The 22,219-nt window shown below is 56.2% G+C and overlaps 2 protein-coding genes across 8 annotated transcripts; one reads left to right on the forward strand and one right to left on the reverse strand.

The window, feature by feature from the left end:
• The first annotated feature begins 196 nt into the window (after positions 1-196).
• Positions 197-17,186, forward strand: MARCHF2 (membrane associated ring-CH-type finger 2). 5 transcript variants are annotated; one of them, XM_052702149.1, is made up of 6 exons: positions 213-281; positions 877-1,135; positions 4,475-4,680; positions 7,029-7,224; positions 13,478-13,687; positions 14,929-17,186. In XM_052702149.1, exons 3-6 carry the CDS (start codon positions 4,505-4,507, stop codon positions 15,085-15,087), a joined length of 741 nt encoding a protein of 246 aa, XP_052558109.1. In that variant the 5' UTR covers positions 213-281; positions 877-1,135; positions 4,475-4,504; the 3' UTR covers positions 15,088-17,186. The 5 variants fall into 5 exon arrangements, with proteins under 5 accessions (XP_052558113.1, XP_052558109.1, XP_052558108.1 ...); XM_052702148.1 differs by having other exon boundaries at positions 214-281; positions 516-1,135; XM_052702150.1 differs by having other exon boundaries at positions 214-281; positions 516-985.
• A 1,974-nt stretch (positions 17,187-19,160) lies between these two features.
• On the reverse strand, positions 19,161-22,215 carry LOC128090108 (thaicobrin-like). Of its 3 annotated transcripts, none has more exons than XM_052702158.1 (3): positions 21,854-22,215; positions 21,559-21,683; positions 19,161-20,954 (listed from the first exon to the last, which is right to left on the reverse strand). In XM_052702158.1, exons 2-3 carry the CDS (start codon positions 21,629-21,631, stop codon positions 20,434-20,436), a joined length of 594 nt encoding a protein of 197 aa, XP_052558118.1. In that variant the 5' UTR covers positions 21,632-21,683; positions 21,854-22,215; the 3' UTR covers positions 19,161-20,433. The 3 variants fall into 3 exon arrangements, with proteins under 3 accessions (XP_052558118.1, XP_052558117.1, XP_052558116.1); XM_052702157.1 differs by having other exon boundaries at positions 21,834-22,215; XM_052702156.1 differs by having other exon boundaries at positions 21,789-22,215.
• Between the last annotated feature and the right edge of the window lie 4 nt (positions 22,216-22,219).

The following is a 22,219-nucleotide window of genomic DNA, read 5'->3' on the forward strand; positions in this document are numbered from 1 at the left end:
CGTGCCCTTGGTTCCAATGGGCGGGGCTCTGCCTCTCAGCCGGGCCGCTATTGGTCAGCGCCTGTTGCCAGCGTGGTCGCGTTCCGACGCTGACAGAGCTTCCGCGCAGTCGATTGGGCGAGAGGGTCTTGACGTCATCTAGATGCCGCTCGGGGATTGGCTGGCGGCCTGCGGTGCCCCCGGATGGGCGGGCCGGCTGGGGGGGCGGGTGCCCGACGGGCGCAGGACCGGCGATGGGGCGGCGCGCCGCGCGCTGAGGGGCCGCGGGGCCGGGACTGCAGGTACGGGAGGTACGGGGGGTACCGGGGGGTACCGGGGGGGCGTGGGGTTGCACGGGGAGGGGGGGGGGCGGCGTCTGCGGGGCCGGGAGGGCCGCTCTCCGCTGCAGGGAAGGTTTCCCCGTTGGCAGCCTCCGTTCCTCCCGGGGCTCCCGGCCCTGCAGCCGGCCATGAGCGGCGTCCCGGGGCCTTCGGACGCGTTTTGTGGACGCTTCCCGTCCCACGTTGTTGCTGCAGGCCCGGCTGAAGCGAAGGCAGGACGCAGGGGTTGCTCCGGGAGGGAGCTGCAGAGATTCGTTGCGACGGCACGGCCAAAATCGAGCGCTGTGCTTCCAGCGGCTGCGAACTGGGCGGGCAGAGGCTGGGTGCGGGTCTGAGGTGCTGGTAGGAGCTGCTGCGTGCGCCTGCGAGAGCTCCTGGTGCTGAGACACAATGGGAGTAAATGGAGCGGCTGTTTTTCTCTCTATTGTTTAAACTAGCTTGGCTTCTGATCTAAAAAGCACGGAACTTTTTATTGGAAGACAAGGGGAGGAGCCAGGCGCCCCGGACTATAAACTCCAGCACGAGTTTATTTTCCCCCTCCTTCGCTTTGACTCAGTTCGGGATGCTTTTTAAGCTGGGAGCAGCGGTTCCATCGGCGGCGATGGACTGAAGGCAACGTTCTCCTCCTGCTGCCGAAGAGAGGGACCAGGAGCAGCAGTGCTGCGGTGAGAGCACGGGGCAGATGAGAGCGGTGTCTGCGAGGAGGGCGATGCAGGAAGCCCTTGGCTTTGGCACTTCTTGCTCTCGGAAGTTTTGATGGCTTCAGTTCTGGTGCAAGGAAAAGCTGCTTGGGTTTGCTGGCAGCTGCTTGCAAGGTAGGCCGCGTTCTGGATGGTTTTCCAATTTATTTCCTCGCCGTTTTTTGTTGTGCATCCCTGCAGACAGACCAGTCGAGGCCTGTGTCTCCAGACGTGCAAGCTAAGCAAAATAGTGCAGACTTAAGTGGGAGAGAAGGACGCTGAGATCTTGGATCAGCTGTGCGGTTCGGATTTTCTTCTTTTTCTTCCTTTCCCTTTTCCGATGGAGTGTCCAGAGCTGGAAAATCCATTTGTTTGGAGTTGCATTGAAGCTGCCTGGAAGGTGAAAGCATAGCAGCAGGGAGCATTGGTGTTAATTCAGATGCTGCCTCTCTTGAAAGGAGGGCTCTTGGGATAGGAGCAGTGCGTTCCTGCATTGCTGCTGCTGTTGTTTGGTGGAGGCCCCAGAAGTGCAGGGAAATGGGAAGCCAGGGAGCTGCAGCACAGTTGGGCGCAGTGCTAGCTTCCCTTCCAAAAAGTGCAAGCACTGCTCTGGGCTGTGATAGCTGTGTATTCTTCATGGTGCTTCATGATTTAAATACGGCTTTCAAGCCTTGCTGAAGCTTCTTTCTTTCTCTGCAGAAGGAGGATAGCAATAGGATGCACGGGCTGTGTATGGTGGTGGTGTGGAGTGAATCACACTGCTGTGCACCTCTCAAAAACCAATGTCTGTGGAGCGCTCCGAGGAGGAGGAGGAGGAGTTTCTCGTGTCCCAGCTGCTTGTCAGCTGTTTCCTCATGACATCTGTTATGAAAATGGCTGATGTGGGGCTGGGGAGACCCTCTGCAGCACCTCTATTGTTGCCAGTGCTGACCACGCGCTGCAGGGAAGGTCCTGCAGGTTGACTCCTTGGAGCTGTGACAGGGTAACACGGAAGCATGTGTTTCTCAAACAGCAAAACAGCGCTGCTGCCTTCAGCCCTCAGCAGAGAGTAGGTTTGGACAAACAGAACTGAAAAAAAAAACAAAGCCCTGCAGCAGCTTGGCTTGTTGTTGTTTGCTTTGAGTGCTGTCTGTTTGCTTCCATAGATCAAACCAGCTCTGCAGCCTTTGAAAAGCAGGAGTGCTTTGGGCCGCTCCTCTCATCCCATGCTTGGTGGCAGCTGGGAGAGCCTCTCACCTTGCTGGTGATCACGCGGTTAGAAAGCGTAGTGTCTGCAATCCAAGAGGGATGGAACTGGTTTGGGAAGGTGAGAGGTGGGAAGATTGTTTCTGGGGTTTGGTGTAAGCTTGCGTGAGCAGCAGTTGGGTGTAGCAGCCCCTGTGACCATGGTCCTCTTCCTGCTGCAGTCATTCCTGTGTTGTTCTGATCTCCATGCTGGGTGTTTGCCTGGCCTCTGTGCTTCCCCCATCTGGGAGAAATAACTCTCTTACAGCCTGCAGAGTGCAAATATGCAGAACTCAGGTGGGGACCCTCCAGCTGCTCAGCATTTCCTCGTTCCTGCTGCGCGCTTCTTTTGGATGGGGAGCAGAATGGCCTTGGTCTCTGTGCTCTCGAGCTGTGCAGTTGTTCCAGGGAGTTTGGAAACTCCTGCTGCCCTCTGGGTGACAGCAGTGGGGCTGGAAGGCTTCAGGGAGGACGTTGTGCTGGAGCAGGGTGCTCGCTGTCTTACTGCACGTGTTGGAGCTGTGCAGCCCTGCTGTGTAGCTCGCTTTCCCAAGCCAATTTTCCACCACCACCATTTGTTTTCTCTTCAGTTTGAGCAATCTCTGCAAGCTCAGCTGTTTGCATCCTGGGTCAACTCGATGCGAGGAGGTGGATCCAGCCCTGACCTGCTCCCATGGTGAGGTGGGCTTTGGATCCACCAAGCTGCTGGTTGTGAGCCAGGAAGGGCCTGGCCTGGCTGCACGGCCCACTCGTGTCCGCTGGGTATGGAGCTGGAAGCAGAGCACTGCAGATGTTATCTTTGGATTTCGGTTCCTTCTCCATGAGCTGCGTTGCTGCTTTGCCTTCGTGCTCCCTGAGTGATGTGAGTCAGTTACATATTAAAGTGGTGACTTCAGGCTCCACCCTGGGATGGACTCTGGTGTGGAAATGCCAAATAACTTGTAACTGAAAGCTGTGCATTTCCTGCTGGGCTGAGGGTGGCGGATCCCATCCAGCCCCACACGTGGCTGCTGGGATCTGATGGATGTGCAGCACCGTGATCCCACGAGGGACAGGAGAGTGGCTTTATTCCAGAGCACAAAATGGACCTTTTTATCCTCTGGACTTAAAAATAAACAAGGTTTTGGCTGAACAAATGGATCCGACCTCTTTATTAAAAGCATACATCTCCCCATGTCTGCCTCAGAGAGAGGCCTTTAAAATTGAGAGAGCTCCTTGACGCACAGAGCAGCTGAGTGAAGTCATTCCGATGGCGTTTATCATCTTTCTTTCTGCTCTGTGGATCTGGACAGTTTGTAGCTTTGCTTTGTTCTCAGCGGAGAGCAGTGAGAGAAGCAGCAGAGCCCTGGGTGCTGTGCACAGATGGATGGAGCAGTTGGGTCGGGGCGGTGCTCGCTCGTTTTGGAGTTGATGGGAAGATTCCTGTTGGTTTGGTTGGTTGATTCCTGAACCCACCGTGAGCTGAAGCCTATTCCAAACGCAGAGGAGAGGTCTGCAGATTGATGGAGGAGGAACAGGGCTCTGCTTACCTGGATTGTGGTTTGCAGGGCTCCAGCAGCTGTTGGTTTTGGGTACCTTCTGTGTGACCCCATGGAGGAGCAACGCAGCCATTCCTGTGCATCAGGAAGCCCTCCTGGGTGTGTGGGGCTCTGCTCATTGGAGCCGGCTCTGCTCTGCCCCTGCACCTCCTGCCTGGTTCCTGCGCTCCCTGCCCTCTCTTTCAGTGTAAATCCCAGAGGTGCCAGCATTGTCTGCTCCTGGCTGTGTGTGCGGGCTGCTCGAAGGGCTGCTGCACAAACCACGCTGGGCTTGGAGTGCTGGAAGGGGAAGGAGTGCAGCCACCCTACTGCCCTCCTGGTGCTGTGAAGAAATACAGAATGAAAGTCAGAGATGGGAGAGGGGCAGCTTTTGGGGTCGGAAAGCACCTGGGCGCAGGTGGGGAGAGCTGGGTGGCGCAGCAGTCAGGGCTGTGTGCAGTGAGACGTTGCAGCTTGCACAGAGGCTTCGGATGCGTGCTTTTAGGTCAGCCCCTGCGCTCACGCCATCCCCACGTCGGGTGCTTTGGTTTGGAAGCCTCCACTGAAGGCTGAGCGCTGGCAGTTCTCGACAAAGCAGGTGTGCGACACGAGGCTGGGGGGGGTGGAAATCATCGGGGGGTTGAAGGAGGAGCAAAGCGCGCTGCCGGCGCCCGGGGGTGAGGCGAGGGTTCGGGTTCTGTGCTGGGTGCTCACAGCCCTTCCCGTCCCGCAGGTCCCCGCGGCAGCGAGGTGCGGAGCTGCGATGACGACGGGCGACTGCTGCCACCTGCCCGGCTCCCTGTGCGACTGCCCTGGCGGCGCTGCGCTCTCCAAGTCGGTGGAGGATTCGGACATGGGGCGGCCGCAGTTCGTCACCCAGGTCACCGCCAAGGACGGCCGCCTGCTCTCCACCGTCATCAAGGCGCTGGGTGCACAGAGGTCAGGCTGGTGCTGCTCGTCTGCTTTATCCCTGTTTTTGTGGCTCTAAAGGGGGGGGTGGCAATAAAGCGTTGTTTGTGGCGGGGGTCGGCTGAGATGGCGTTGGGGTGAATTTTTGGCCCCTTCATGCGGTCCTGCATGGGCCAGGAGTGTCAGACAGGGCATCGCGTGCTGCCCCAAAGCCCTGTGTGCACTCAGCTGTGCAGCAGAGGCAGAGCTCCGTGCTGCATGCAGGTGCTTTGAGGGCTGTGTGTGGCAAAGCTCCTCTCGCAGGGTGGGCTCAGAGTGAAGCATTGGTTCTGCAGCCCGAGGACAGGAGCTGCGTGCTGCAGGACGCGCTGCCCAGCTGCTGCTGGAGGGGACGCGCGTTGCCTTGCTTGGACTCCTTTTGCAACACTTTTCATCAAGTATTTTGAGCAGCTTCTGCAACAGAGGGTGCTTTGCAGCATCACTCAGCCCAGGCGGTGCCTGCAGTCCCAGCTTGCATCCCACTCCTACCCCAACCACAGTGTGAGTGCACGAGCAGCCTGGGGTCACCGCACTGCTGAGACTGTTTGGGGTGAGCAACTCCTCCTCCAGATAGGAAGGAAGGAAAACAGAGGCTGATAAGAAGGAAGGCTGTTGTTCTTTTTTATTTCTCTCTCGCACTGTCAGCAAATTTTTTCCTTCTGGATTGTTTATGGGTAGCCAAGGTTATATTAACGCTCTGGAAATATGAAACTTCTCAAACAGGAAGAGAAGGGATGAAATGTCTTACAGATGCTTTTATTAGGAAATAACAGATGCGTGAGAGCACTTAGGGCCTGGGTTTTTTTTGGTCCGCACTGAGGCCCTGAGAACGGACTCCGGTTTTGTTGCTCTCACGCTGCACTGATGGTAAATGAGGTATTGCTGAGCTTCACAGCAGTGCCAGGGGGTCGTCAGGCAGATCTCATGAATCTGACTGTGATGAAACCTGCACACCTCCAGCAAAAGTCTTCCTTCTGCTTTCCTGAGCCAAAGTGTGCTTTCTTGCTGGCTCTCCTCAGCCCTTCCTGTCCCACCAATGCTTTTTTCCAGCCCTTTTTCTGTGCATTGTGAATTGCTGTGTCTGTTCCAGAGGGTCACGTTCTTGCTTTAGGTGGTGCAAACAAATGCAAGTAGTGCTGCTGCTTCTGAAGGCTGCAGATTGCTTGTCCTGCCTCTGCTCCGTTGGAATCCCACACGGGTCAGAATGGGGGTCGTGTCTGAGCGATGAGACGAGGCGAGGTGCTGCTGTCCTGTCGGCAGTGTGGGCACAAAGGCTGGTGGAGCTCATCCTGTTTTTCAGAGGGCACGGAATGGGGCCTTCCAACAAGAGGTGTTCTTTTCTCCCCCTGCTTCCCACTCCCAAACCTGTGCAGCTACGAATCTGAGAGAAAGGTGTTGCATCACAGAGGTGGCTGCTTGGGAGCTGGGAGAGAGGAGGCACCAGTGAGTGACTTGCCTTTGTGGTTCAGGAGGGGAAGGGCTGCAGTGGGCATCTCTTATTTTTGTCCCTAGGTGGTCTTGATGAGGGTTGGATGCAGAGGAGCAGCACAGAGCTGCTCAGACTGGCAGACTTCTGTGGCTGCAGCCCTTGGAGGTTTCTCAGGGAGCCATTATGGGGCTGGCAGATGTGTGGGGCTTCCAGTGCACCTGTGCTTTGCAGGCCAGCTGGGATGCCCTTGGACCTAGAATGGCACCAGTGCCTGTTGTTAGGAGCTGAACCTTGCTGGAAAGGCCTGCAGTGATTGATTCAGTGCGGAACGGTGCGATGAAGAGCGCTCACCCTGGCTTGACATCATCGTGGGTTCAGAGGAAGGAGATCATGGCTGTGTGGCAGCCATGTGTGAGCTCCAGCAGTCTCCAAAAAGTAAATGCAATGCTGGGATTTAGGAAGCAACGCAGGACAGAACAGAGCACAGGCACTGCAATAATCCTGGAAGCTGCACAGCTCCGATTGCTGCAGCTCTGATGGGGTGTGAGAAATGGAAAGGATGCCGGGAGGGGCAGTGAAGGTGACTGGAGGGGTGCTGTGCTTCTCTCTGAGGTGTGGCCGAATGGAGCAGAGCTCTGCTGCTGGTGGAGAGGTGGTGAGCAGGGTTTGGCAGGTCTGTAAGCATGTGGAAAGCATTGTGCTGTTCGGGGCAAGAGCTGGGGTGGCACAGCACTGGCCTCATACAGCATCTGCGGTGCCCTGAGCTTCCAGCAGAGCAGATCTTGGGCTCTGTAAGGAGATGCGAGTCTATAATTGAACCTTGTAGCTGGGGGAGGGGTGGAGGGTGAGAAGTTCTCCAGCCTGCCTGTCTGACTGTGATTTCCTTCTGTTTGTCTGTCTGCCTCTGTAGTGACGGTCCCATCTGTCGAATCTGTCACGAAGGTGGAAATGGGGAGGGACTGCTTTCCCCGTGTGACTGCACAGGAACACTGGGCACCGTGCACAAGAGCTGCCTGGAAAAATGGTTGTCCTCCTCCAACACAAGTTACTGTGAGCTCTGCCACACAGAATTTGTTGTAGAGAGAAGACCGAGGCCTTTGACAGAGGTACCGCTTTCTTCCTGCTTTGCTTTTCTGGCTGATGTGCCCCGTGTCCGTGTGCTCTGTGCTGTGTCCCCCTCCTCTTGGTACCCAGGCACTCACACAGGGTGCTTTGTGTAGGAAACCAAAGCTCTCATTGGGCCCAGTGATGTTCTGATGGTGCAGGAGCAGCGTCTGGGGCAGCCCCTGTCTGCAAACCCCCCCACAACCTTGGGAACCATTGCACTTACAGACAAACCTCCGCCCTCAGCAACCAAACACAGAGGTCACCGCGTGACTGCCTGAGATACGAAGCCTTCAGAGACGCAATTACTGTTTTTTTTCCTGTTGGCTTTCATCTTTTCTCACAGCGTTACGTCAGCTGTCTGTGATTTCCTTGTGTTCTGCTCTGGAAAGTGAGAGATGGTGGCTGCTGGTGCTGCTGGCAAAGGACCCATCTTCCACTGAGGAGCACCGATGCGTGCTTGAAGGCAGTGGTGTCAGGCTCCTTCCTGCTGACCTGGGGGCTCTGCATCCCATGGCTGCTCCACAGTGGGTGGGGATCCCCCTCTGGCCATTGCCATGGGGGTACTGGGCTCCTACGCTTCCCCTGCTCAGGGGCTCTGCTGTGCTCACCCTTCAGGTTTCCTCTTGCCCCAGGGTTTATAGCAGCTGCCTGCAGTGAAGCCCTCTGTGTGTGAGGGATGAGGGCAGCGTGGCCACATCTTCTGTGGGTGCCCCATCCCTGGAGCTGCCCTTCGGCCACACATGGGCCCTGAGCAGCCTGAGCTGGGGGCACCAGCTGGGGCTGCACAGGGGTTCTGTTTAGAAGAGAACTGGACTGACTGAACAGGCTGGAGCTGGGCAGGTGGCACTGATAGCGGTTGGCATTTCTGACAGCACTGCAGGACTGTGTAGGAAGGTGGCACAGCACGCCTGGGGTGCTACAGTGGAAGCTCTGGTTTGTAACCGTGCTGCTCTGAGCCCACTCTGTGGTTCCCCCAGCTCCATCAGTTGGGTTTAAACTGAGGCACAGCTGCATGTTGCTTTGGCTGTCTGTATTCCCATTCCTATCAGTTCCCGGGGGGCAGCGCCAGTCCCCTCCTCCCTGCAGCCCTGCTCTGCTTCTTTTATCTCCACTGCAGCCCAAGGAGGAGCCCAGGGGGGAAGAGTCCCATAGCTGGAGCAGCGCTCAGTGTGTGTTTTGCCAAGCTGAGGTTCTATTTTAATGATGACTGCTTAATTTACAGCCCACTGTTGCTGCCTGGACAGCCGCAGCCAGAGGTGACTTCAGAGCACTGTCTTTAGAAAAGCAATTTGCCGGAGGGCATTACGTCAGCAGTTGGTGTTCTCTGAATCTTATCTCTTCTCTCCCAGCTGCTGAAATGTATGAAATCCTCTCTGACCAAAAAACTTTCAGCTGGCTGTTTCAGAGGTTGCAAACATTCCAGCCCAGACACAGCCATGCCCTCAGCACAGAACCCTTCGGAGAGAGCCGGCAGCACCCAGCAGCTCACCAGCACTTCCCACTCACACCCTCTGTCTGCCCTTTGCTGTAATCTCGTCCCCACACCAGATTGGGCTCTTCACCAGCTCTTCACCAGCTGCTTTTGGGACCTTTCAGTCCCAAGCTGTTGGTGCATTTCTCAGAATAGGGCTGGGGATGGGGCTGCTTTGTCACGGCGGGATGACGCGGTTCCCCATCTCCTTATCTGACACATTCTCTGCTCCTGTCCTTCCTTGGGGGTGGGGGTGTTTTGGAACTTGTGAGGAAGTGATGCTCACATGTGACTGTGCCAGGTCACAGCTGTGGTCAAAGTCCACTGTTTGCCCCATCAAACTGGAGACACATTAGGGAGCAGCTCTGCCATCCCGTGAAAGCCACAACCCTGGCACTGTGTGAGTGATTTTGAACCTACAGCCACAGAGCAAACCTTCCCCACAGCCTGCTGCATTCCTGCATGGAGCAAACCTTCCCCACAGCCTGCTGCATCCCAGCCAGTTCCCAAATCCCTGCCATGGCACACGTTATTCTCCATTCTGGCTGATGCTTTGTCTGTGTGCTGGGGCAAGGAGCTGAAAATGCAGGGAAGGGGATGATCCCAGATTGCCAAGGAAGCGTAACCTCCTTCACCTGCTAAAGAGCTGGGAAGTCAGAATAGAGGTCGCGAGGAATTGCAACAAGTAATTGAGGTAGGAGCAGGGGACTTTCTTATTTCAAACAGTGTCAGACACAGAAAACCTGTGGTTACTGCTCAGGAGTCATCTCCAGAAGATGTCTGCATCTCTGCTGTCCTGAGCAGTGCAGGAGGAGGGCAGCCTCCCAGCTTTCCCCAGGCTGGGGCTGCTCACATGGCTCCCAAGCAGGGCTGGCTGGGTTTGCTTTGTCCTCCTTAAATCTGCCTCACCCACATCTTGTCGGTCGGAGTCCTCGTGTCCCTGTGCTTCTGCAGGAGGCTTCCTGCTGAGTGTGTGATGCAGCCCAGGAGCACGCTGTGGTTTTGCTCCCGCTGCTTTCTGTGTGTTTTATTGCACAGCGATTGTTTTGCCTATGGAAAAGGACTGCTTTGGGGCAGCTTGGCTGCACCCCGTCCAGTTCAGAGAAGTGAGCTGTGCTGTTTGCTCACCCCACCCTCCCTGGGGTCTTATCTCCCTGGCAGATGGGCTTTGCTTTCCTCGAACTCTTCTCCCTGCACCATTCTCCATCCCCTGTGCTCCTCTCAGCCTTGCCCCAGCTCCTCGCTCTGATCTCTCCTTTCTCAGTGTGAGCTCCTATCCGAGCCCTGCACCCAGCAAAACCAAATCCCTCCTGGCTCCCGCTGAGCCCAGTTCTGCTCTCGTGTTTCCCTTTAGCTCTGCATGGAGCCAAAGCTCAGCGTGTTCATAACCCCCAGAGCTGGGCGCTGCTGGGACAGCTGCTCATGGGACAGAATCACAGAATTGTAGGGGTTGGAAGGGACCTCCAGAGCTCATCAAGTCCAACCCCCTGCCAAAGCAGTTCCCTACAGCAGGTCGCACAGGTCGGCATCCAGGCAGGTCTTGAACATCTCCAGAGCAGGAGACTCCACCACCCCCCTGGGCAGCCTGTTCCAGTGCTGGGCTGTGATGTGCTGCTCCCCGTGCAGGGCTGGGCTGCCCGGGACGCCTCTCCATGGCAGTGAGCTCTGCTCATTGCTCCCAGAGCAGCTACTGGTATCCCAGAGCCTCCCTCTGCTCACTGCTCCTGTTGCTTCCATCCCCTGAGGCTCAAACGCACCCCACAATCAGCCCTCTCATCCCACAGCCCTGCTGGTCCCGGGGGGAGGAACATCTGGAAGGCCCCAGAGTTGTGCTGGAGGACAGAAATACATCTTGTCTCCTGCAGAGAGGTCGTCCCCAGTCTGGGAGCTGGGTTGCAGCTTCTCATCTCCTTCTAGGCACTCTTGTTTGCAGCGTGGAAGCAATTGTTTTTGGACTCGGCCTGGAAGAAGAGCACGTTGCCCTTTTGTTGCTTTCCCATGTTTACTTGACGGTTCTCCCTACAAAAATTGTTTAATCTGACCACTTTTTGGATAGTTTACAAGGTTTGTTTTAAGTCCCATGTGCATTAGTCTGCTGCTGTGCCAGAAACCCCTCGCCCTCAGGGTGGCTCATTGTGTTCCCTTTTCACTGTGTCAGTGCATCTTGGCAATGGAAATCATCTGCTTCAAAAGGAAATTAATTTGCTTCCTGCCTTTACATGTTTGGCTCCCATCTTGGGGAGGATGGGGGGACTTTCAAAGGTTACAAGGAGTATAAATAGAACAAGATGCAACAGAATACCAGTTTGCCTTCAGGTTCTTATTGTACTGGGGTCAAAAGTGACCCACGATGTCTTCATATCCAAAGACAGGATGCTGCAGGACTGCTGCTGGGCCAGGTCAGATAGAACAGCTGAGTGCTGCGTGCCCCAGGCTGCGCAGGGCTGAAGCTGGGAATGTCAAGTGGGTGACTGGGGTTGGGATGGCTGGGGTTTGGGGTCAAGATGACTGAGGTTTGGGATGTCTAGGGTTTAGGTTTGGTTTGGGGTTGGGATGGCTGGGGTTTGGGGTTAGGACAGCTTTGGTTTGCAGTTGGGATGGTTGGGGTTTGGGGTTGGGATGGCTAGGGTTTGAATTACTAGGGTTTAGGGTTGGGCCAGCTTTGGGTTGAGGTTGAGACAACTAGGACTTGAGGTTGGGGTAGTTGGAGTTCAGGATGGCTAGGGTTTGGGATTGAGATGGGCGAGGGTTTGGGGTTAAGATGGCTGGGATTTGGGGTTCCGATCTCTGGGTTTGGGAAGGTTAGGGTTTGGGTTTAGGATAGCTGGGGTTTGGGATGGCTAGGGTTTGGAGTTGGGATGGCTGGGATTTGGGGTTCAGTTATCTGGGGTTAGGATGGCTATGGGATGGGACGGCTATGATTTGGGTTGGGATAGCTGGGGTGTAGGATGGCTGGGGTTTGGGGTTGGGATGGCTGAGATTTTGTGTTCTGATGGGTGGAGTTGGAATGGTTGGGTTTTGGGTTCAGGTGGCTGGAGTTGGGACAGCTGTGGTTTGGGGTTCAGATGGCAGAGTTTAGGATGGCTGGGGTTTGGGGTTGGGATGGCTGGAGTTGGGGCTTTGGATGGCTGAGGTTTTATGAGAGCTGGGGTTGGACTGGTGAGGATTGGGATGGCTGGGGTTGGGACGGCTGTGGAGTTACTTGGCTTCAGACAGCAGGGCTGCCAGCACAGTGATGTAGGAGCAGCTTTGCTGTGCAGCTGGGCTGCTGCCCGCCCTCGCTTCCTCCTAGGGCTGCTCAGGGCTGTGTGTGGTCCTTATCTTCCCCACGCAGCTCATCACCACTCATCTCTGCAAGATGACATGCAGGTCTCCCTCCCTTCTCCTGGCCAAGCCACAGTTGTGGCCACTCTTAAACTTCCTGCTGGCTGTCAGGCCATCCAGCCATGCTCAGAAGGGCTTTAAGAATGCCTTTAACTTGCTCTTTACATTGCAGCATTGCTTGGTCCCCAGCTGTGCTCCTCAGCTTGCAGCCTGCACAGCTCTGTTTGTTCCCATGTTGTTTCGACCAGTGCTGCCCTATTAACTCCTTGCATACCATCTACAGCCCATCTGTGTCAGGGGAAGGGGCTTTGTGTGCACTGTCCCTTTAACTCTTCCCTTTTTGAAAATGCCCCAAAATTACCTGCCAGACCTGGAGCAGGGCAGTGAGATGAGAGAACTTCACAGCTGGGTGCGGAGGTAACTTGGGAGCAGGAACTCCATGCAGCTTGGACTGAAATCAGAGCTGCAGCCCTCAGGTGACACCAGCTTTGGTTTTTGAGCAGAAAAAACCCAAACCTTAAATAAGGGCAGTGGTGCAGGAAATGGAGAAGGATCCAGCAGCCCCACAGCCAGCAGCTGTACAAAGCTCGTGGTAAAATGCACTGTGGCACTGCTGGGTGTTGGTAGGAGCCACAATAGCTTGCTGCTCTAAAAAAGGAAAGGAAAGGCTGAAAATAGCAGCATCCCAGGAAAACGGGAACAATTGCTGTTGTCAAAGTCTAGTGTCTGAAATGAACCCAAATTTGGAAGCAGGTCAAGGCTCTGGGAAGTTGTGCCTCTGGAGAGGTCTGCTGGGGGAAAGCTGCCTGCAGCAGAGCTGTGTGCTTTCTGCTGCCGGCTGATTTTGGGGCAGTGCAGAGCCTCTCGGTCACACCGAGCAGTGCAGTAACCTCCCCCGGGAAGGGCTGCGGATCGTTGGATGCATGCGGAGCTGCAGAGCGAGCTGAGATGGGCAGCGCTCGGGTCTCTGTCCCAGCGCACGGTGGCTGCGCTCTCTGTGCTCCCTGTTGATGGCGCTGGCGGCCGCTGGGCTCCTGCTGCTTGCTGAGCCCCAAGAACAGCATTGTGCCCTGAGAGCCCATGGAACGGCCAGGCTCAGCTGGACCTGAGGCTGCAGCTTCGCCTGAGTCAGGAGTGCAGCTCTGAAGTGCCGCTGCTGTCCAGGAACGTCTCCCACAGCCCCGCACCAGCCGCAGAGCGCTGGCTGTGCCGCCCCTGGAGCTCAGCCTGGGTTTACTTCCATCTTGCCCCCCAGCTGCCTCTCCCCTTTCCCTCAGCGGTTGCTAGAAGCAGCCTTGAAGTGCTCAGCCCTTTTGTTGTGCCGGTTGATGCGAGCTGAGTGCTGGCAGCAGATGCACACAGGCTGCAAGAGATGCACGGCAGCTCCCTGCTGCAGCAGCCCTGCTTTGCTGGCACGCTGCGTGCTGCTAACCCTCCTCTTCCTCTCCATCCCGCAGTGGCTGAAGGATCCCGGTCCCCGCAATGAGAAGAGGACGCTGTTCTGCGACATGGTGTGTTTCCTGTTCATCACTCCCCTGGCGGCGATCTCGGGCTGGCTGTGTCTGCGCGGAGCTCAGGACCATTTGCAGTTCAACAGCCGCCTGGAGGCCATCGGACTCATAGCACTGACTATAGCACTTTTTACAATCTACGTCCTTTGGACGCTGGTAAGTGCACAGGAGGGCTCTGCTCGCCGCTCCCGGGCTCGGTGGTGTTCAGAAGGGATGCTGAACCCCCTCGGGAGGAAACCTCTTGAACATGCCTTTAATTATGTTCAGATGGGAGCTGCCAAAGCTGGGCAGGAAAGCAGGCAGCAGTTCAGCATGCAGCACGTCTGGCTGAGAGCCCCGGGCTGCAGCTGGCTGGCGAACACAGAGTTCCCCATTTCCCATTCTGTTCTTTCACATTCTGTCTGTCCCTGGGCTTGGACCTTCATTTCACCCTTCCCCCCTGCAGTGCTCCTGCCATTGGTACCCTCCTCCAGCCACTTGCTGGGAGGGATCCTCCAAGCTGTCAGATTTTTAGGCACTTCCCCACCACCCATTGCTCCCATCTCTCAGAATGGAGCTTCCCCTGGGGTTTGGGCATTCCTTGGAAGTCCCTGTGCAGATCCCAGTGCCAGGGGGATGTTACAGGTGCAGGGAACTGCTGCAGCTTCACTTCTATAGGAAGCCAAACTAACCTCAGGAAACTGAAGAGGAACTGCTTCCCTCTCCTGGGGGGTCTGGGAGGTCCAGAGGAAGCAGAGGAGTGCGTGTTGTGATGCAGTGAGCCGTGGTTCCAGCTGCTGTGGTTCTGCTGTGCTTCCTTGCAGAGAGGGACACGAGGTGGAGCCCTTTGCTCAATTTATTGTGAGAGGCTGCGAGTTGTGTTTGCTTCTTGTCTGTAAGCAAACAGCCTTATTGCCAGTCGGCCTTGCAGCAGGAGGTGGCACGCAGCCCATCACCTCAGCACTGCAGTCTCTCATAGCAGATGGCTCAACCCTACAAAAACCAGAGCACTGACTTTCTGTGTCAGAGCCACAGCGCAGGCAGCTGAAGGGAGGCGGGAAGCCTGAGTGATGGCAGGGTGCAGAGCGAGGAGGGTTCCCAAGGGGCAGAGAGGATCTACAAGATGGGTCTGGCTGCACTCAGCCTCCTCTCGCCTGGCCCTGGTGGGAATTCCTCCCTTTGCAATGGGTCAGAAGAGGCCCCAAAGCTCTGCCACCCGACCCCACCACGGGCTGGGTGCCCCCCGAGCTCAGGCTGCCCCAGGAACCCATCCATGGGCTGCGGCACCCAAGGGACGGGGCGCCCACCCTCCTCAAAGGTAGGGGAGCTGCAGCACCCCGTCCCCACCGAGCCCGGTGGGATGAGCGGAGAGGTGGGCTGCCCGCCTCCCCCCACTGAGCCGTGCTGTGCCATTGCAGGTCTCGTTCCGCTACCACTGCCAGCTGTACTCGGAGTGGCGCAGGACCAACCAGAAGGTGCGCCTCATGCTGCCGCCCACCCGCAGCCCCCACCCCGCGCCCCACTCCCTGCTGTCTGCCAAGCTGATGAAAAAGGCGGCGGATGAGACCAGCGTCTGAGCAGCTCCTCTTTCAGGGTGAGCAAACGGGGCCGGATCTGAGCCTGTGGGGCTGAGCTCAACTGGAGGGACTCCGTCCTTTGGCCAACACGGATCGGGAGCATCTGCCACGTGGAGCGGCCCGGAGGAGCCGGCTGGCAGAGCAGGGGACACCTATAGCACCATACGTGGGAAATCTCATATATATATATATATATATCTATATATAATATTATTTTTTAATGGCCGTGCATATTGTGTTTCAGTCCTTTATGTGTCGATGTTCTAAGCTTCAGTATAGAAGCTGGCAGCCTGATCTCATTCAGAGGTTAAATCTATGCCTTTTCTCCAAACGAAGCACTGCTCGTCGGCCGTCCTTGGGAGCCCCTTCTCCTTTGCACTAAATTGGTTTTGATAATATTGCAGCCACCTTTCCCGTTACTCTCTGGTCTTTTTTTTGTGGAGTTTCTGTCCTTTCTAGAGAAAGTTGTGTGTTTTTAATAATTATTATAACCCCAGAAGGAGTTGAAATGGCGTAAATGCTGAATGGAGACGTTTTGTATTGTAAAGTACTGTAATTTTGAGAATTTCAGAATGAGTTCCAAAACGAGCAAACCTTTTCCTGTGCAGACACGGCCTCAAGGGATGCTTTCCTTGCAGGTCCTGGCTCATCCCCAGGACTCGGATGCTCTCAGCTCTTGGCACGTCCCACAGAGGTCGATGGAGGGGCTGAGGGTGTGTAGCAATGACTGAACCCCCCTCATTTTTCTCTATCAGAAGCTCATAATGGAGCTTCTGGGAAAAAGGGGAGAGCTGGAGTCTTTTTGCTGGTGTCCCCACTCAGCCTTGAGGCCGGACCTCTCGCTGGCAGTCCCTCACAGGGACATCTCAGCACATTCCATACCAGCAGCCAGAGGAGCTGCTGCTGTTTGGTTCAGCCCTGAAATTGCTGCCTGCCTGCTGTGTGTCCTCCAGCAAAACGATCCCCACGTCCCATCTCCAGGGCTGGCATTCCTCCTCCTCCCCCATTCACCTGCATTTCCAGCACATCTGGCTACCAAACCCTCTGTCTCATTTCCATGCCACCAGTGGCATTCCCTGCCCATGCAGCTCCACACCGCTGTGCCATCGATGCCTGTGTGCAGTGCTGTGCTCACAGACTGTGCCCCTCCTTTGCTGAGCCCACGTGGGTCAGACAGAGCCCTCTGAGATGGAGCCCTGTCGTTTCTTGGACGCAGAGCTCCCTGTGCCATTCTTGCTGTTTTTCCTTTCATGTTCCTTGCCCTTTTTGTTCTTTCCCTCTTCTTGACTCTAGGCTTGAAGTCCCTGGTGGATACAAGGCAGCACCATGCCTCTCCCAGCTCTGGGCTGTGTCCGTTTCATTTCTCTCCCATCCCAGGACGATCCGTGCAGCACCTTGCAGCACCTTGCAGCAGCCCCTGCCCGCAGTGTCCAGGTCCTGGAAGTCTGCTGGCAGCACGAGGCTCTCATTGCTGCTCTCCCCATTCCCTCCTGCTGCCTCCCCTTCCATGCAGGTTTGCAGTGGGGCCATACAGCCGTGGTTGTGCTCCCTCTGGAAGGCTCTGCCCACCCCTGGGTGCCACAGATCCCCCCCCCAGGTGTTGCCTCCCTCCCAGCCCCTTCCCTCGGCTGTGGGTGCTGCACCACCACGCTGTGCCTTGTCCTGGGTACCTCCATCCAGTCCCTCCTGACAAACCACAGCCTGGGCACTTGGTGCAGCCTGGCTGCCTCCCAGGAGCTTGGTGTTCCAATGCGTCCTGGCGGTGCGTAGGGATGAGCGCTCCCAGCTGTGTAAGGACTCAAAGGAGGAAACCCACTGATGGTCCAAACACACAGCTGGGAAAGCCAGAAGTCCTCAGTTGGGGCGGATGGGGCCCTGTGCTGCTGCACAGCCACGGCCTCACCTCTTCTGTATTGTCTTTATCGTGGTTGCCAATCATTGGAGCTGTTGCATGTGCCCCTGCGAAACCCAGCAGTGACTCTGAGTCTCCTCCTCCTTCCCAGAGGAGAAGCTCAGCTCATGGATGTGGGAAAGCAGTGTCTGACCCAGTGTCGTGGGGGAAACGGGCTGTGCAATTCTGTAAATAAAAGTGAGACAAACTTGGGGCTGTTGTGTTGTTACTGGTGGGGATGGAGGGGCGCGGGCTGGAGGTTCCATCACTGCTCCCCCAGGAAAAGCAAAGCAGAGTGGCTCACAGCAGGCGGTGGTTGCGGTTGGCACAGTGGGTGCAGGAAGAAAGAGGGTGAATGGGGAAAAGTGGAAAGAAGGAATGCAATTAAAGCTGGGAGAGGGCAGGAGATGACGTCCGTGTGGGAGAGGGTTGAGGTTCTGTGGTCAAGCTTCTGCTTCTCCGGCTGAGATTGAAGAGCAAAGAGAAGAGTGGGTGAAAGCAGATCTGATCAATTCTTACCGATATCTAGAGGATGGGGGTCAGGTGGGTGGCTCTTCTGGTGGTGCCCAGTGACAGGACGAGGGGCAATGGGCGCAGACTGGAACACAGGAAGTTCCATCTGAACTTTAGAAGGAGTGAGTTTACTTTGAAGTTGACGGACATGGGCACCGGCTGCCCAGGGAGGTGGTGGAGTCTCCTTCTCAGGAGATATTCAGAAACCTGGATGTTTTCCTGTGCAACCCATTGCAGGGAATCTTCCTTACAGAACCACAGAACGGCCGGGGTTGGAAGGGACCCCAAGGGTCGTGAATCTCCAACCCCCTGCAGGGCCACCAACCTCCCCATTTCACAGCAGCCCAGGCTGCCCAGGGCCCCATCCAACCCGGCCTTGAACACCTCCAGGGATGGACGGGGCATCACAGCCTCTCTGGGCAGCTGTTCAGCCCCTCCCCGCTCTCACAGCACAGAACTTCCCCTGACATCCAACCTCCATCTGCCCTCCCTCAATTCAAACCATTTCCCCTCGTCCTGCTGCCATCTCCCCTTGCACAGAGTTGATTCCCCTCCTGTTTGCAGGCTCCCTTGAGGCACTGCAGGCTGCACTGAGGTCACCCCCAGCCTTCTTTTCTCCATGCTGAACAAGCCCAGCTCCCTCAGCCTGTCTCTGTAGGGAGGTGCTGCAGCCCCTGCTCATCTCTGTGGCTCCTCCAGACCCTCTCCAACAGCTCCCTGTCTTTCTTGTGCTGGGGCTCCAGCCCTGGACGCAGTGCTGCAGATGGGGCCTCACAAGAGCAGAGCAGAGGGGGACGATCGCCTTCCTTAGCAGGGGTTTGGATGAGGTGGTCTCCAGAGGTTCCATCCGTACCCTGCAGTCATGTGATTCTGTGATCTTGGAAAGAAATACTGACTTAATGAAGCGAGTAGAAAATTCTTATTGTGGAAAGATCTAAATCGTTATGGCTGGCATGAAAACGTGCTTTTTCACAGGATTGCTCGTGGTTCTCATGAGTTGGCTACTTCATTTGTCAGGATCCCAAGGCTGTCGGGAGTCTCTGATACATCAGGGAGGTCCAGAAGCCATCAGGGGTTCCTGAAGCACTTGTGGGGGTGGGGAAGTTCAGAAGCTGTCAGGGTCCAGAAACTCTCAGAGGGTCTCAGAGATGTCATGGGGGCATCCAGAAGCTGTCAGGGTTTCAGAGACGTTGGAGTCTTGGGTTATGTCAGAGAGGTCCCGAATCTGTCGTGTGGTGGGGATGTGGTCCAGAAGCTGTTGGGGCTCTCAAAGCTGCTGGGGGACTCCAGAAGCTGTCGGGGTTTCAGAGCTGTCAGAGTCCAAAAGCTGCCAGGGGGTCTTGAAGCCACCAGGTGGGGGGCATCCAGAAGATGTCGGGGGGTTTCGGAGCTGTTAAGGTCTCAGAGCTGTAGGTGGGGCCAGAAGCATTTGGGGTTCCAGAGCTGTTGGGGCCAGAAGCTGTTGGGGGTCTCGGATACATTGGGAAGGTCTGGAAGCTGTCAGGGGTTCCCAGAGCTGCTGGGGTCCAGGAGTGTTGGGTTCCCCACAGCCCCAATTCTCTCCCAGCCCCCAGAGTCGCTGTGGTACCGAAAACAAAAGGCCCCAGAGGTGCAGCCCCCACCCCTCCCGGCCCCACAGCCATGAGTTCAACCAAGAAACATGTAGAGATTTGGGGGAAGGCCTCTTTCAAACACTCAGTTTATTATCCTGTATTATTCTAAACTGCAGACATACACGAGAAACTTCCCCCCTCGTTTTTATAGCGCCAAAATTGCTGGCGTGCGTGAGAGCTTTGCTGCCCAGGATCTCACAAAAACAGACTTCTGTTCATCTCCTCTCTATGATGCTGGTGATGTTCTGGACAGATACGTGCTGCTTTTTCCCTTTTATCGTGATGTTGCTTTGGGATTGCAAAGATTTCTGCCCAGCAAAATAGGCAGATTGCTCACATATCAGGGATGCACTGCTCACATCCTTTATTTCCTGACAGGCAAAGAAGGGAAAGAAACAAACCGGCTGCTGCGTGGTACGCGTGCATCTTCAGCAATCCTCTCCTGATATTAATTGGTTTTCTTGGATCCCAACAGTAAATTCCTGGCAAACCAGGAAGGAAGTTCAACTTCCTGATGCATATCTGCCTTGACTGCTTCTGGTAAAGGAACTGTAACAGATCAGCTTCTAGGGGTAGAATTTCCCTGAGCAAATTGCTCCAGGTGTATTCCTGGGAGAGGTTGAACTGGGTTGTTTCAGTGTGTTTTTGAACAGCTGAAAGACTGAAGGAGGAAAAGGAAACCAAGCTGGAGGGAGGATGGAGATCCAAGCATGGCAAGTCCATAGGAGTGATCTGGCCTATGGACTTTGGACACCACCGTTTCTGCCTCACTTTCCCTGCCCATCCCTCCAGCTTTTCCCAGTGCCCTGCTGCAAGGAGTGTGGAGGAAGACACGTGTGCCCAATGCACATCAGTGAGAGCTGGAAATAAGGCCGAGAGAGGGTTCAGATGCATGGAGCAGATAAGTGTTATCATGAGCTCCAGCACCCAGCTGTGTTCTTACATTTTTTACTTCACCATTGAGCTTATCTGAAAAAAAACAGACGTGGCACTCAGCAGCTTTCAAGGCCTTTGGATCTGCTGTATTTCTCATGGCCACGCACAGAGCCGATGCGCCACCTCTCAGTCCCGGGGTCCCCTTGCAGTGATCTCCTAAGAGCCTCCCCTGCTGTGGGGCGGAGGGGGATGGAGAAGCTCCTGTGTGGCATCCATCCCCAAGACCTTCCAGTTCCCCATCCATCACTGACCTTCTGCTTGGTGGCCAGAGGGACCACGTGAGGAATCACCAACCAGCGAGGATGTGCAGCTCTCCCAGTGCCCCGCACTGAGAGCCAGGCTGATGGTTTCCTTCTTTCCAGTTTTGCTCCTGCCCTCCGTGCTCCCTCTACATCAGGGGCACAGCTTCAGCCACGAGTCTTTTCCCACCCAAAGCCACGGGTATAGCATCTCCTCGGGACATGAGGCCAGGCAGAAGGCAAAGATCTGGTCTTTGCTTTTAGCATCAGCAAATACCACCTGCCTGCCCCCAAAGTCCAAGGAGACCCGGATGGCCCTGGGCAGCTGGGCAAGGCGCAGGGCTGTCCAGTCAGGGCAGGTGAAAGCGTAGTACTGCCCGAACCACTGCCCCACAGCCCAGATCCCCTCCTGGGGGGTAAAACTGAGGACCCCCTTCCTCCTGACGGAGTGCTGGGCCACCCCCACTGCCCACCAGTCACCACCGTCGGCCACCTCCACCTCCCAGCAGTGCTGCCCCGAGGAGAAGCCGCGGTCTCCCAGCACGCACGGCTCCGTGCCGAAGCGCTCGGGGCCATCGGGCAGTGATGCCCACACCTCCCCACGTCTCACATCTCGCCCATCGTCAGCCAGGAGCAGGAAGGGGTTGGCGGTGTTCGGATCCAGGGTGAAATCAGCTGGGGACAGAGGAGAAGCCGCTCAGGACACGCAGAACCCCATGTTATGTCAGGGCTGAACCCACCCAGCAAAGGAAGGGATGGGCTGAATTCCTTCCCCCTGTCCAGAGATCTCCATCGTGGGGTGAGGATCTCTCTGTGCTGGGCTGCCCGAGGCTCGAGCTGCTCTGGTCCTGCCCTCTCTGGGGCTTCCCATGCAATCCCTGGCCAAGGGGATCCCCTTTCCTGGAGGATGTAGCTGCACCTGCTGTGCAGACACCTGGCCCTGAGTGTGGGTTTTCCTCGTGCTGCAAGAGAGCAGCAGGCACACCTGGGCACAGACCAGCACAAAACGCGACTCTGAGCCCAGGACTGATCGCCCATGGCCTCACATTCCTCTTCCTCTCTGTGTGCAGAGGTGGGAGCCAGGATGGCAGCTCAGGTGCCTGGTGCTGCTGGTGGGTCTACAGATAAGCCAGAGGAATCCAGCTGGGGGTGGAGGGATCACCAAGTCTCAGCCTTATGACAACCCCCAGGAGCTTTGCCCCTTTCTATTTCTATCTCTTCACAGCAGAAGCAGGACGCGCTTTTCTCCCAGACAGCACAGTCGCCTCTAAAAACTCACCTCTTTCTCTCCTCTCCTCCTCTTCATTGGCCAAGGTCTCCATCTCTTCTCCCTCCATCTTGGAAATGAGCATTTCTGCAGAACGTCAACAGGAGCAGAGACATGGCCCCCGCTGAAAGTGGAAACTGTGGGACACAGAGACCATGTGAAGATGATAAAGGGGACCCTCTTTTCCAGAAGCTTGGGGAATGCTGGAGAAGTCACAGCATCCCAGCACAGTCAGCACTCACTGCAGGCTGACAGTGGGAAAGAAGGGTTCAGATGGGTCCAGACACCTTCAGTTTGCTCACCGGACCTCATCAGATGGCGGCTAGAAAGGAGTGTTCCCACAGTGTCCCCATGCTGTTTGCAGAGAGGCATCGTGGGAATCCCTGCATCTCCCCTCCCCTCGGCCACCTGCAGGCTGGTGATAAGAGCCGTCTGTGCCAGACGGAGCTCTGAGCCCTGCTGGGTCCCCTGTGCTCGGGTGGGACGTCAGCTGGGGACACCAGCTTATCGGGTGCCCGGGTTGTGCGGAGTCAGATGGAGGAGCTTTGGCTCCTTACAGACTTACCCAGCTGTGCTGTGCTGCCAATGGGTTGAGGGGAGAGACGTTGGCAGGGCTTGAATTGCTCATCTGGTAATGGGGGATGGTGCACACTGGTCTTTGTGCCCTCCCCCT

This window comes from Tympanuchus pallidicinctus, unplaced genomic scaffold (assembly GCF_026119805.1).
Source record: "Tympanuchus pallidicinctus isolate F22 unplaced genomic scaffold, pur_lepc_1.0 scaffold43, whole genome shotgun sequence".
Taxonomy (NCBI): Eukaryota; Metazoa; Chordata; class Aves; order Galliformes; family Phasianidae; genus Tympanuchus; species Tympanuchus pallidicinctus.

Coding starts and splice junctions, on each gene's coding strand:
- MARCHF2 (XM_052702153.1), top strand. CDS start 4,505: ATGACGACGGGCGACTGCTGCCACCTGCCCGGCTCCCTGTGCGACTGC. Junction 4,681..7,028: donor AAGGCGCTGGGTGCACAGAG/GTCAGGCTGGTG, acceptor CTGCCTCTGTAG/TGACGGTCCCATCTGTCGAA. Junction 13,688..14,928: donor TCTACGTCCTTTGGACGCTG/GTAAGTGCACAG, acceptor GTGCCATTGCAG/GTCTCGTTCCGCTACCACTG.
- LOC128090108 (XM_052702158.1), bottom strand. CDS start 21,631: ATGCTCATTTCCAAGATGGAGGGAGAAGAGATGGAGACCTTGGCCAAT. Junction 20,955..21,558: donor GGAGGAGAGGAGAGAAAGAG/GTGAGTTTTTAG, acceptor CTCTGTCCCCAG/CTGATTTCACCCTGGATCCG.